The sequence below is a fragment of the Cololabis saira genome, chromosome 9 (genome assembly GCF_033807715.1).
Source record: "Cololabis saira isolate AMF1-May2022 chromosome 9, fColSai1.1, whole genome shotgun sequence".
Classification (NCBI taxonomy): domain Eukaryota; kingdom Metazoa; phylum Chordata; class Actinopteri; order Beloniformes; family Belonidae; genus Cololabis; species Cololabis saira.
This window is the reverse complement of record NC_084595.1, coordinates 30,045,381-30,058,303: the sequence shown is the minus strand read 5'-3', so window position 1 is coordinate 30,058,303 and position 12,923 is coordinate 30,045,381. Positions and strand designations below refer to the sequence as shown.

Sequence of the window (12,923 nt, the reverse complement as noted above, 5' to 3'; positions counted from 1 at the left end):
AATCATTTTCAAACTAAACAAGAACAAATTAATTGAATCAAAATGCTAAACTTAGTAGTACCTTTGGTTTATCTTTCTTATATAGAGACATAAAATTACGCCATATATTAGCATTTTTCAGATATGTGGAACTGTTACTTTATATTTTTGGTCTGTGTTATGACTCCAATAATTATTGATCATTTGTATGTAAAACATTTGTTATTGTGCAATTGCTTGAATGATGAAAACATTTTGGCAGTTAGACTCATATAAAGTGCTATGGTCATGTTGCACTCTAAATAAAGCTGGAGAATGAGGCAGGACCCCTTGAGCCTAGACACTAGCTGCAATGGATCCTGGAGAATGGAGGCATAAGCAAAACCCACAAATGAAGCCCATTCCTGACACTCATATGTGGGAAAAAAGCCACTTTGTAGTTAAAAAAATTGCATATTTGAAAATGCATGTGGAGTTTTGATTAGTTTCTAATATATTGTGTTCTCACGCTCTCGAGTATCTGTGTTTAAACAGAAAGGGAACACTGCCCTGCACATTGCAGCTCTGGCAGGGCAGGAGCAGGTCGTCACAGAGCTGGTAAACTATGGGGCCAATGTCAATGCTCAGTCCCAGGTGAGACCCGTAGCTGCTGTTACAGCAGCAGCCCTGAGGCTGTTCTTCATTACTCAATATCTGAACATGAATGTGAATTTCCATCTGTTAACAAGTGTCTTTGTTGCAATATTTCTGTGTGCTGGTTTCTTTTCTGTGTGCATCCTTGTGTGTGCCTCTATGACTATTTTCCTGTCGTTATGTCTCCTCTGCTTCTCTGCGTGTATGTGTATTTGTGTGTGCGTGCGTGCGCCTGTCTTATGTTTGTCTTTCTGAGATAGAAGGGTTTCACTCCACTCTACATGGCTGCACAAGAAAACCATCTAGAGGTTGTGAAGTTTCTTCTGGAGAATGGAGCCAATCAGAGCATTCCAACGGAGGTATCAAAGAACTAAGAAAGTGATGTCCTAAATTCCTCAGGACTGCCTTTACTGAGCCACACTCTGTGTTTCCGTTCCATGTTGTTTTCATAAGCCTCTCTCTTGATACCACTCTCATTTTGTCTCAGTTTCGTCCTCTCTTCTGACTCTCTCTGCTTTTGCTGCAGGATGGATTTACTCCACTCGCCGTGGCTCTTCAGCAGGGACATGAGAATGTCGTAGCACTGCTCATCAGTTATGGCACCAAAGGGAAGGTGCGCCTCCCTGCACTACATATAGCAGCTCGAAACGATGATACACGAACGGCTGCAGTGCTTTTGCAGAATGACCCTAATCCTGATGTGCTCAGCAAGGTGTGTGGACGTCAATGTGAATAGCATTTGCACAGTTGTTTAAATTTTCAATAGACATTAGTTCACATCTGTATTATGATTTATTTTGTGTTTCTAAAGAGTAAATATAATAATAATGGCTTTAACTGTGCAGACTGGATTCACACCCCTCCACATTGCTGCACACTATGAAAACTTGAATGTAGCTCAACTACTGCTAAACCGAGGAGCAAATGTTAACTTCACCCCAAAGGTAAGGACTAACAAAAGGCAGGTGAAGCATCAGTCACCCACCCTTGTTTTGTTTCCCTTTGTTTGCCTGAGCTCATGTGTGTCTTTTTCAGAACGGCATCACCCCTCTGCACATTGCTGCCAGACGTGGAAATGTGATCATGGTCCGTCTCCTGCTTGATAGAGGGGCACAGATTGATGCCAAGACCAAGGTGCGTATCTATATGATGAAACAGTCTAAAAGTTCCAATTTTGTGTATCATCAACTAAGTCTTTGACGATCACCTGTTTCCAGGATGAGTTAACTCCTCTGCACTGTGCAGCTAGAAATGGACATGTTAGGATTATTGAAATCCTCCTGGACCATGGAGCCCCCATCCAGGCAAAGACCAAGGTAAACTACATGGAGTTAACAAGAGAGAATATTTTCCCTCTCCTGAAATGCACTGTGAAACTCTGTGCGGTTTGGGTTTGAGCCCAGCTCGCTGAATGTCATTTGTGTTCTGCTTTTTATTTAGTAAATGAAAGCCGAAGTGGCTAATTCATCAAACAAGTGCAACCACAGATTCCTTTTGCTGCTGCTTTTTGCGCTGATTGTTTTCACATAGGGATTAGAGAGCCAACACCTTTTCACTTATTTATTTCTTTATTTTTCAGAATGGCCTCTCTCCAATCCACATGTCAGCACAGGGGGACCACATGGACTGCGTCAAGCAGCTTCTGCAGTACAACGCAGAGATTGATGACATCACACTAGACCATCTTACCCCTCTGCATGTGGCAGCACACTGCGGCCACCACCGCATGGCCAGAGTTCTCTTGGAGAAAGGGGCAAAAGCTAACTCCAGGGCCCTGGTTAGTGACAAACTAACCTCCGTTTTAACTTTTTCATTTGTTATTTTCACATCTGCAGATTAAATTCAAAGCACTCAGACAGCCCCTGTTGCTGTCAGTAGACTTTAGCCAATGTGTTTCCTTACTTGTGACTCAAATAATGACATGAAAATGTAATTTTATCAATTGATTTAAGACTGCATTTCTTTGTATCATCATCAGAGAAATTGTTTTTGTTTTGCAGAATGGCTTCACTCCCTTGCATATTGCCTGTAAAAAGAACCACCTGCGTGTGATGGACCTCCTCCTCAAACAGTCAGCATCATTGGAGGCTGTGACTGAAGTAAGAAATCACGAGGAAATAAATGATGATGATTACATTCAGCAGGGACATTGCCAAGTTAATTTGAAACTCTTTTATTTTGCCTTTCTTTTGAACAGTCTGGCCTAACCCCGCTGCATGTTGCATCATTTATGGGTCATCTTAATATTGTGAAGATCCTCCTGCAGAAAGGAGCTTCCCCCAGCGCCTCCAATGTGGTGAGAACTTCGCTGCAATTTCAAGATTATCTCAAATGACCAACTCACATGTCTTATAGCATTGCTTTGCTGTTAAATCTGTGTTTTGTCTGTCTGTGTGTCAACAGAAAGTTGAGACTCCTCTCCACATGGCTTCGCGAGCAGGACATTTTGAAGTGGCAGAGTTTTTATTGCAGAATGCATCGCCAGTCGATGCCAAGGCCAAGGTAGCTCCTTCATACACATAAGCAAAGTCTTCAAGCACAAATAAGAAAAAGTCAGGATGATGTGGAAATAAAACTACGGAAAAGAGCAGTTTCTTAACTCTATATAGCTTTTACTCCATTTCAGAGAATATGAACCAAAGATAGTTCATGTTTCATCTTGTCAGCTTATTTTCTTTTATTAATATGGATCCATTCTTGACTTGAAGGCCTGCAAAACATTCCAAATAAAAGCAGTAGCGTGTTTACCAATTCTTGACAAATGACATAAGACTTCTTGTTTGAGCAGTGATGTCTTAAGTACTCCAACTCCACACTGCAGGGCTTGTTTTCCCAAGGTTGCTGCTTGCCCAAGTGGTTATATGAGCTATTGATGAATGAGTTTTTGGTGCAGGGCTGCCCGGAGAATCAGAACCTGGGGACTCAGATTTGGGGTTACACACTCGCCCTTAACACTTTAAAATTCCTCAAACAAACATTGTTTTGTGTGAATTTACTCATTTTGATCAGTAAAGATAATGGAGGAAAGTACAGAAATTAAAACAAGATATAATATACATTTATAATATACATTTCAGCAATTTTCAGAGTACATTTTGGTTCTGATTCCCTTGCCTTACCTCTCCCTGGCCAGGATGACCAAACACCTCTGCATTGTGCTTCTCGAATGGGTCACAAGGAGCTGGTGAAGCTCCTGCTGGAGCACAAAGCCAACCCCAATTCCACCACCACAGCTGGTCACACGCCTCTTCACATCGCTGCGCGAGAAGGTCACGTACAAACAGTACGTATCCTCCTGGACATGGATGCTCAGCAGACAAAGATGACCAAGGTACAGCTTGTCTGTAAAATGTGGCATTTTGTAACTGTCAGTTCAAACTGTTTTCACATGCCATTCTTATACCGTGTCAACTTCCTTTTGTTACTTTTGTAGAAAGGCTTCACTCCACTCCATGTGGCCTCCAAGTATGGCAAGGTGGATGTGGCAGAGCTGCTGCTTGAGAGAGGAGCCAACCCTAATGCAGCTGGAAAGGTAAGGAAAAAAGTGATTTGTTGCATGGAGGATGTAGTGAAAAGAATATTAGAGCATTGTTACATTTAGCTGTGCATAAACTTTTGACCGTGTTTTTACAGAATGGTCTGACTCCACTGCATGTTGCTGTACATCACAACAACCTAGATGTAGTCAACTTACTTGTCAGCAAAGGAGGGTCCCCACATAGTGCTGCCAGGGTAAGAATAAAAAAGAAATGTAATTTATTACTGAACATTATGAATGATAGAATAGTGTTTATTAAACACAGCTCACATCTCTTCTGTAGAATGGCTACACTGCGCTCCACATTGCGTCCAAGCAGAACCAGGTGGAGGTGGCCAGCAGCCTGCTGCAGTATGGCGCTTCGGCCAATGCTGAGTCACTGCAGGGAGTCACACCTCTCCACCTGGCCTCACAGGAGGGCAGACCTGACATGGTCTCCTTGCTCATCTCCAAACAGGCCAATGTCAACCTTGGCAACAAGGCAAGAACAGATCATCAAACAATGAGGGAAATGTGACGGCATGTTTCTATATTTCATCTATAATAACTTTCATGGATGACCTGATTTGTATTGCAGAGTGGGTTGACCCCACTGCACCTGGTGGCACAAGAGGGACATGTAGGCATTGCTGATATTCTGGTAAAGCAAGGAGCTTCAGTTTATGCTGCTACGCGGGTAAGTTCTGTTACTTGATTATTAAACCAGCAGTCTCAATAATCCTGTTAAGAATGTATCACACTGTAATTTTGCAGAGAGTTGTCAAAGCCTTAGTTTAAAAACTACTTGTGCCGTAAACCTTGAGGCTTAAAAGATAGCGTCTAAGTGCTGTAGCATAAATAGCCTTAGGCACTTACGTTATCAACAATACATGTCTGAGCGTTAAGTGAGGTCAAAGAAGTTCAGACCCTTCACACCTCTGGTGTATATTAACATTTTGGTTATTTCAATCTTGTATGAATTTAAACACTTAGTTTATATGACTTAAATACTCAACTCGTGAGTTAAAATGACAGGTGAACTGAAGTGACAAATCAGAGCCGTTTTTGAAATGTTTTACGTTTTTCTCTGACATCAGATGGGTTACACCCCTCTGCATGTAGCGTGTCACTATGGCAACATCAAGATGGTGAAGTTTCTCCTGCAGCAACAAGCCAACGTTAACAGCAAAACAAGGGTGAGAGCCTCCCTCTGGTTTTTCATAGAACTACAGCTTTAGTCATGGACCCGAATCACACTAGTCAACAAATGCAGCTAAAGGCCACTCGAAAAATGTAATGTAGCATTTCAAGGGTTTTTTCATATATATGTATATATATATATGTATATATATATATATATATATATATATATATATATATATATATATATATATATATAACTATTAGCAGACTGTTTCTTCACTAGAGTTAATGAATTAGGAACACAATGAAAGAGAGAGGAAGCCATAACAGTCCTTGTGTGTGCAGCTCGGTTACACTCCTCTGCACCAGGCAGCACAACAGGGACACACAGACATCGTAACACTGTTACTGAAACATGGTGCCCTACCCAATGAGACCACAACTGTAAGTATGAATACACCTACTTTTCCTCATACTTAATCATGAAGTTTTGTCCTCACTGATCTAATCAATCATCTGCTCTCTTTCCGACAGCATGGGACTTCAGCCCTGGCCATTGCTAAGAGGTTGGGATACATCTCTGTGATTGACGTCCTGAAGCTCGTCACCGAGGAGACCGCTTCCATGGTGAGAAGTTTAGACATTTCCAATGTGACATTTCCTTATGAAGCATTGGTGCGCAAAACAAGGCAAAGTTTACAGTAAGACCCTCTCCTCTCTTGTTGTTGTGACTGATATTTATTTTCCTTCTCTTCCTTCGCCCTGCAGACGACCACAGAGAAACATCGCATGAGTTTCCCAGAAACTGTGGATGAGATACTAGATGTGTCTGAGGATGAAGGTATAGCACTAATATCATTATTAATTAATGTTAATGTTAAACAGAAGGAAGCCACGAGTAACTGATGTTTTATTTGAGAAATATTTCTTTTTCAACTCTTTTTTTGCCTTTCATCCTTTTTTTAGGAATTGCACAGCTAACGTTAGGTATGAATGTTTATTTATTTCTTTGTGCAGCATTCATAGGCTGTTAAAAAGTGTTTCCCCATTTCAAGCTCATTCCATTCAAGTGTCCGTGCCTCTTTCTCTCTCTCTGTAGTGGTGCTCACTGTCATTGTGACCCTGGTTTCTCATTGGCATGCACCCATAGCACCCACATCTGTAACCTCTATATGTCTTTTCAGTAACGCCCTTTTCTCTAACTCTCCAGGTGTCTTTATTCCTTTCCATCTTCTGACATAAATCATTATTTTTATTGTCACAGTCATAGCAAACACATAGATCATACTCATTCTGTGAGGTTTTACAGCTCATGGTGGAGTGATGTTGTCTTTTAGATGAATTTGCTTTGCAACCTGTGTGTGTGCAGATGTTTTATTTTATATCTGCCTCCGTCATGGTATTGATTGTGTAATAATTCATTTAATTTTTTTAAATAATCGCTCCTGTTCTCTAAATAATATCTGTAAGCTAGGAAAATATTGGGCCAGAAATGGTGACTTGAAGAAAGTTTAAAAAGCCGCAATCAGCAGTTTTACATTACCGATTGATGACATGATCAGGATCTGAAAGAGGTCCCTTATAAAGATGAATACACAGAGACATTTTCAGGTACTAATGGCTTATTGTGCATTAAGTTGATGGCTTTTGTGTTCAAGCTACCTGCTTTTATAGTATTTGCTTTAGAACATGCAGGTGTTTGCAATGAAAAATAAAATCTGCTGTGTAACAGTTGACAGCTAGCTGGCCAGATAAGCTCTTTAGGCTTTGATGGCAGACATACTGTACCATGAAAACTTTGTTTGGAGATCCCAGAGGTTGAAGGAAACATTTTTTTTTTTAAGACAGATCTATGCCATCCCTGATGTAATTATATCGCAATAGTGCAATAATGCAATAATGCAATGCACTTTTTCAAGGTGAAATTAGCTTTAAACTCAACAGAATATTAATGCAGTGGAACTGAAATATTAATAGCCGGAATAGTTGAAAATGCGACATTTTTACAACATTGAAACTTTAATATAGCAGTAAATGACTTGACACTTTGTAACGATAAAAAAGATTAATGGTATTCATAAAGGGTAAAAAAGGTCCCCTTCTCTGTGTTAACCCTGTGTGTCTGAGCTTCTGTGTTTTATCATGTGGCAGCAGAGTCAGCCACAAAGTGCATGTGCTTGAAGATCTTCAAGTTAGGGTTCACTTTTAATTACTGTATCTTTTTTTCTGCTCTGGTGAGACATAGTGGTTTCCTCAGGTTGTATATATCAATTTAAAGATATCCTTGATAGATAAATCATAAGTTAAAAAAAAACGAAACTTATCTTTAAATAACTATAAACTATAAGCACTTTTGTGCATGGTTGAGCCCCCCACAGAAACACTCCAACATAAGGAGAATATAAGAGAACAAAGCCAGTATGACCTCAAATGACTGCAAAGTGTCAAATCATAAGATGAAACTCGCCACATAATGCGTTTGTTTTTCTGTATCGCTTGATATGTGAATAAGCAACTGTTTTGTCATGAAGGTGGTTTGATATTTCATATTCCAGACTCAGCTTCTGCTGCTCTCATGTGTCGGAAAATCACATGTAGTTATAAGTGATGTGTTATGTGCGTCATATAGTTTCATTTTTTATGTGTTTGAGGTTTGCAACACTCTAGACAATAATCATAGGGGATATTATGTCTTTATAATTTTAGTTCCTGGATAATTCAACCAACAGATTATCAGTGTGGCTCTAAATATAGAAAGTAGCTGAGTCGATGTCTTAAAGGCACATCTCATATCCCGTGGAGTAAAGTGATATTGGCCCATAATGTGATGCGTTCCTCTTTCATATGATAACATTTTGCTTACACCAGACGTGCATGTTACCCTGGACATACAAGATATACAGGACATGAGCGGAACAATGTGAACCTGTGAGAAGTCAGTGTGCTCACAAAGTCAAACATAGAGTAATGACACCTACGACATTACTCTGGCTCTGGACTTCATGCAGACACACCCTCTCACACAAGCCGTGCTGATACCGTCACAAATTTGTATAGACACGGGAAAGACTACCCTTTTGCTGCTGGTGATTCTAAGACATTTGGGTGGTAAGTAACCAAAACCCACCTCCACTTTGATTTTGATATGCTGTTTGTTCAAAAGAGGGTACAGAACAATATGATCTGTGGTTTTAGCATACCGGAGTGAAATGATTGTGTTCTCATCGTTTGGATTCATCTCTCTGAGGGGAAATCTGCTCATATGTTACTCTGGGAAGGAGACAATGTCTACAACCCTCACTTAAATAACTGTTTATTCACATTTTGTCATGAGATTTTGATGACGTATGATTGCTGCATTGATAGTATCGTTTGCATAATTATGTCTCTCAGGTGATGTTTCTAAGTGAGCTTTTGTGCTTTTTTTTAAAGTCGTGAGCCCACGCAGCATTCCTGATTTTCTGATTTTCATATATTTTATGTGATTTCATTGTTGTATTACTTATCTATCTGGAATTATGAATAAGGAGCCTAAAAAGCTTAGGATTACACCGGCCACCTCCCTGTGAACTGCTATATATATATATATATATATATATATATATATATATATATATATATATATATATATATATATATATATATACACACACATATATACATTTTTTTAAATATTTATTCATTTTTTTAACTAATAATAATTCACTGTTTAGAACATTTTCACTAATGTTTTGTGTCATCTGTCTAACCCTAAAATGACAAAGCCATCTGTGTACATCATGGGTCATCCTGTAGTCTAACCCTTCTAACTGCTAGTTAACCGCCTGTTTCCTTTCTCTTTTTCTCTTGTGCTGTTTCACCAACCTGACCACGGTCTGTTCGCTCTCTTTGGCATGTTGTTCTCTGAAGGAGAGGAGCTTTTGGGGACAGAAGGGGCCAGGTACATGAAGATGGATGACATGAAAGACCATGATGACGATTTCCTCTCCCCCAAGAAATCACTGGAGTACGAGAGAGGGCTGGGCACAGCGTAAGGGGGATGGGTGGGGAGGCAGGGTAGAGACCCGAGCTAGTGGCCACGAGCTTGTAGGTGGATGGGTGGGAACACGTCTTTAGAGACACACTGAAAACCAGGATGATCACTTGGGAGGAGCTGTTATGTAAAGCTGTGTCTTCACTCTGACTTTTTTTTTCTTTCATACAACAGAAATTATTCGCCAGCCATTCCCAGAATTCCTCGTGTGTCTCCCGAGACAGTTATTCTCAAAGAACATGAGATAAATCAGGTACAGTACAGAGCAAAATGGCTGATATACTCCAAATGAAAATATTACAGGACTGCTCCAGCAATTTCTTTGCATTGCATTTTAATCATGTTGTCTAATTTTCTGCTCAACAACTAAATAGCATAATTTGTTTCAGTGCTTTTGACCAGGGAAGATTGTTTGGTCAGAACCAAGTATGAAGATGTCGTTGTGTATTTGTGATCTTACATGACAACACAGTCTCTCTGTCTGCCTCTTTTTTCCTGCACTTGGCTCATTGTTTTCATGGTCTGGAAACAGTTGTTAATGCACAAGCAAAAGCAAAGTACTACTGTAGCTTTTTTTCTCCACTAAATAATGCTCGTTTCTTACCTTATTCCACAACCTCTGATTTCCAAGATTTTATTTAAACTTAAAGAAAACACATCAATCAATTCATCAACCTGTATTTATAAAGCACTTTTCATACAAAAATGTAGCACAAAGTGCTTTACATGCTTAAAATTATACACCCCCAAAAACATAGAACCAACTCCCTGCATACACACAACAAACACATCATAATAACAAAAAAGTAAAATAAAACTAAAATGAAATAAGGCTTTGCACAGAGGGGCTGAAATGGTACATTAAAGGAAATACAAGGCTATTAATTAAAAGCAAAACTAAAAAAGTGGGACTTTAGCCTTCTAGCCGTTCTCTGCGGCCCTCAGGTCCACTGGCAGGCTATTCCACAGCCGTGGGGCGTAGAAGCGGAAGGCCATCTCACCGTTGGTTTTTGTATTAACTTTTGGAATTAATAAATTACAACTTAATACTTAAAATCAACCGTGAACCTTCAGTTAAAAGTAAACTTTCCAAAATCAAACAGTTTCTTAATCTGAACAATATAAAGACTTGTACACCTTGGACCTAAGAAGTCTTTAACCTAAATGTAAAATATATGTACTGTATATGTATATATGAGCATGTTGTTGTTATTTCTTCAGTATTTTTTACTTGATAAAATAATGTATTTTCTGTTATCAACCATTAATGATTCAATAATTATTGGTTAGTTGATACATGGGATCATTTTGGTAAAATATCTGCTCACTGACCACAGAAAGGTGAACACTTCAAAACTGGGAACAAGAACACACACAGTATCATCGTAACTCTGTCAGTAGTCTTTTTGTTATGTACGACAATGTAAGCGGTCCACTTTTTTGTTGCATAAAACAATATTTTGCAGAATGTTGTTCATCTAATGATTTGTCTTTCTGCCTCATGTAGCAGCACACGCCGCTTCCACTGCCCAAAGAATATGATGAAGACTCACTGATTCCCAGCAGCCCAGCAACCGAAACGTCTGACAATGTCAGCCCAGTCGCCAGTCCCATACACACAGGGTCAGCTGAGCCCACAAAGAGAACATTTTATATAATTTAACTTCTGTCTGATCAGGTGGGTAATTGTCCCCGTTTTTGTTCAACAACAGGTTCTTGGTCAGTTTCATGGTGGATGCTCGGGGCGGTTCAATGCGAGGCAGCAGGCATAATGGTCTGCGTGTCATCATACCTCCACGGACGTGTGCTGCACCCACCCGTATTACCTGCCGCCTGGTGAAGCCGCAGAAGCTGACCTGCCCCCCTCCTCTGGTGGAAGGAGAGGGGCTGGCCAGCAGGATCATTTCCCTGGGCCCAGCTGGTATGCAGTTTCTGGGGTAAGCTAGCATCTGAAATGTTCTTCCCTCCATTTACTCAAAATAACATGAGTTGTTTTTTTTCTTTTCTTTTCATACTCATACTGTCAAGATTTTGCCAAAACAGTGTTTGCTATTAAATTATTCTGAAACCAGTGTTTTTCTTTTTCTTCTCAACATTAACCTTAATAAGCTGTACAGGGCCGCCGCAAGGGGTGTGCGAACCGTGCGACCGCACGGGGCCTCGCGCCCCAAGGGGCCTCGCGCTATGGGCCGTTTTTGAAAAAAAAACAAAAAAACAAAAACATTTTTTTTTTTTTTTCGTTTTTTTTTTCTCCTTTTTTCCCTTATAAATATCAACAGTCACGTTCCATTACAGACCTAAATGTGTACTAGTCTGTGCATATCAATAAATATATGTGCAATGATGCGCGTGTCTGTTGTTCAATACAACTGATCAGACCAAGCGCAGACACAAGCTGCTCTGATCCAGATGGTGGAGTTGGAACAAACTGTCACACAATGTCGAGAGAACGAGACAGAATCAGGAAATTTCCATCAGGGGATGAAAAAAGAAAAAAACTAAAGAAAATGGAAGAGTTTAATGCCTCTCTGAAAGGCTCGTTTGATAAATTTGTTAGAAAAATCACCAATCCGACCGGGTCTCAAGCAGCCGTGGGGCCCCGCGTCGAGGCAAGAGATGATGATGAGGCAGGGGAAGGTATCCAGTATTTTTCTAATTGGAGAGTTAAAATTGCGCATATAGACACCCGATCCGACCCGAAAAACCCCAAAATTTTGCGGGCCCCCCCCAGCCATTTCGCACAGGGCCTCCCAAATCTCCCAGACGGCTCTGAAGCTGTATATGACAGCAGGAAATGTCCAGAATGTCCAGCAGAGCAATCATCCAGGCAATTAGGGAAATACAACCTCAGATAAGCATTAAACCTGACATTTTATCATTATTTAGTTAACAAAAAATAAGCCAATCTGAAGAAGGCAGCGCGTTAAAAACTAAGTAAATGCTTGCTACTTTACTCATCAAGGTAAGTAGCTCCCAGGTGCTGCTAAACAAATCCACTTGATATCTGATCATCGACCAGTCTGGCCAGCCCTGTAAAATCAGATTTAGTGATAGTTTGCAGGTCTGGATCATTCAGGTATTTATACCAGCAACAAGGAAATGCATCATCAGTGATCTTGGAGAAGTAGTTATTGCAGCCCATCAATCTAGGAAGAGTTTTGCTTGATAGTGACAAATTATTTTGACTTCATCATTCCATAGTAAGAAAAATAATTTACAAATTGGACTCATTACATTTAGATGTTTTCTCAGGAAGGGATATCCCAATAATTGTATGATTAACCATGTTGTTATTCATGTAACGTTGTATTTGCATGATTTTAAGACTGAATAAGGAGAAAATGGATTTAGTGTTATGTCCTGATATGTTAAATAATATAGTTGATTTTTTTTTTTTATCTCATAACTGAATTTCCATATGTGGTGTTTTATTTTTGTGTATTTGGCAGCCCTGTGATTGTAGAGATCCCCCACTTTGCTGCCATGGGTCGTGGTGACCGGGAACTTGTCGTGCTGAGGAGCGAGAACGGCTCAGTCTGGAAAGAACATCGCAATCGCTACGGCGACGAGGTGCTGGAAACAATCTTGAATGGAATGGATGAGGGTAAGGGTTTTACT

The 12,923-nt window shown here is 40.0% G+C and overlaps 1 protein-coding gene across 1 annotated transcript in view; it reads left to right on the top strand.

The window, feature by feature from the left end:
• ank1a (ankyrin 1, erythrocytic a) overlaps positions 1-12,923 on the top strand; it is a 98,708-nt gene that overhangs the window by 61,428 nt on the left and 24,357 nt on the right. The window contains exons 5-29 of the mRNA XM_061729180.1: positions 514-612; positions 873-971; positions 1,139-1,324; positions 1,458-1,556; positions 1,648-1,746; positions 1,830-1,928; positions 2,192-2,389; positions 2,613-2,711; positions 2,810-2,908; positions 3,016-3,114; positions 3,746-3,943; positions 4,046-4,144; positions 4,246-4,344; positions 4,434-4,631; positions 4,728-4,826; positions 5,227-5,325; positions 5,618-5,716; positions 5,807-5,899; positions 6,041-6,113; positions 6,239-6,259; positions 9,182-9,302; positions 9,480-9,558; positions 10,813-10,928; positions 11,018-11,242; positions 12,755-12,909. Of these exons, the coding sequence (XP_061585164.1) occupies positions 514-612; positions 873-971; positions 1,139-1,324; positions 1,458-1,556; positions 1,648-1,746; positions 1,830-1,928; positions 2,192-2,389; positions 2,613-2,711; positions 2,810-2,908; positions 3,016-3,114; positions 3,746-3,943; positions 4,046-4,144; positions 4,246-4,344; positions 4,434-4,631; positions 4,728-4,826; positions 5,227-5,325; positions 5,618-5,716; positions 5,807-5,899; positions 6,041-6,113; positions 6,239-6,259; positions 9,182-9,302; positions 9,480-9,558; positions 10,813-10,928; positions 11,018-11,242; positions 12,755-12,909 (2,950 nt within the window). The remainder of the gene's footprint in view (positions 1-513; positions 613-872; positions 972-1,138; positions 1,325-1,457; positions 1,557-1,647; positions 1,747-1,829; positions 1,929-2,191; positions 2,390-2,612; positions 2,712-2,809; positions 2,909-3,015; positions 3,115-3,745; positions 3,944-4,045; positions 4,145-4,245; positions 4,345-4,433; positions 4,632-4,727; positions 4,827-5,226; positions 5,326-5,617; positions 5,717-5,806; positions 5,900-6,040; positions 6,114-6,238; positions 6,260-9,181; positions 9,303-9,479; positions 9,559-10,812; positions 10,929-11,017; positions 11,243-12,754; positions 12,910-12,923) is intronic.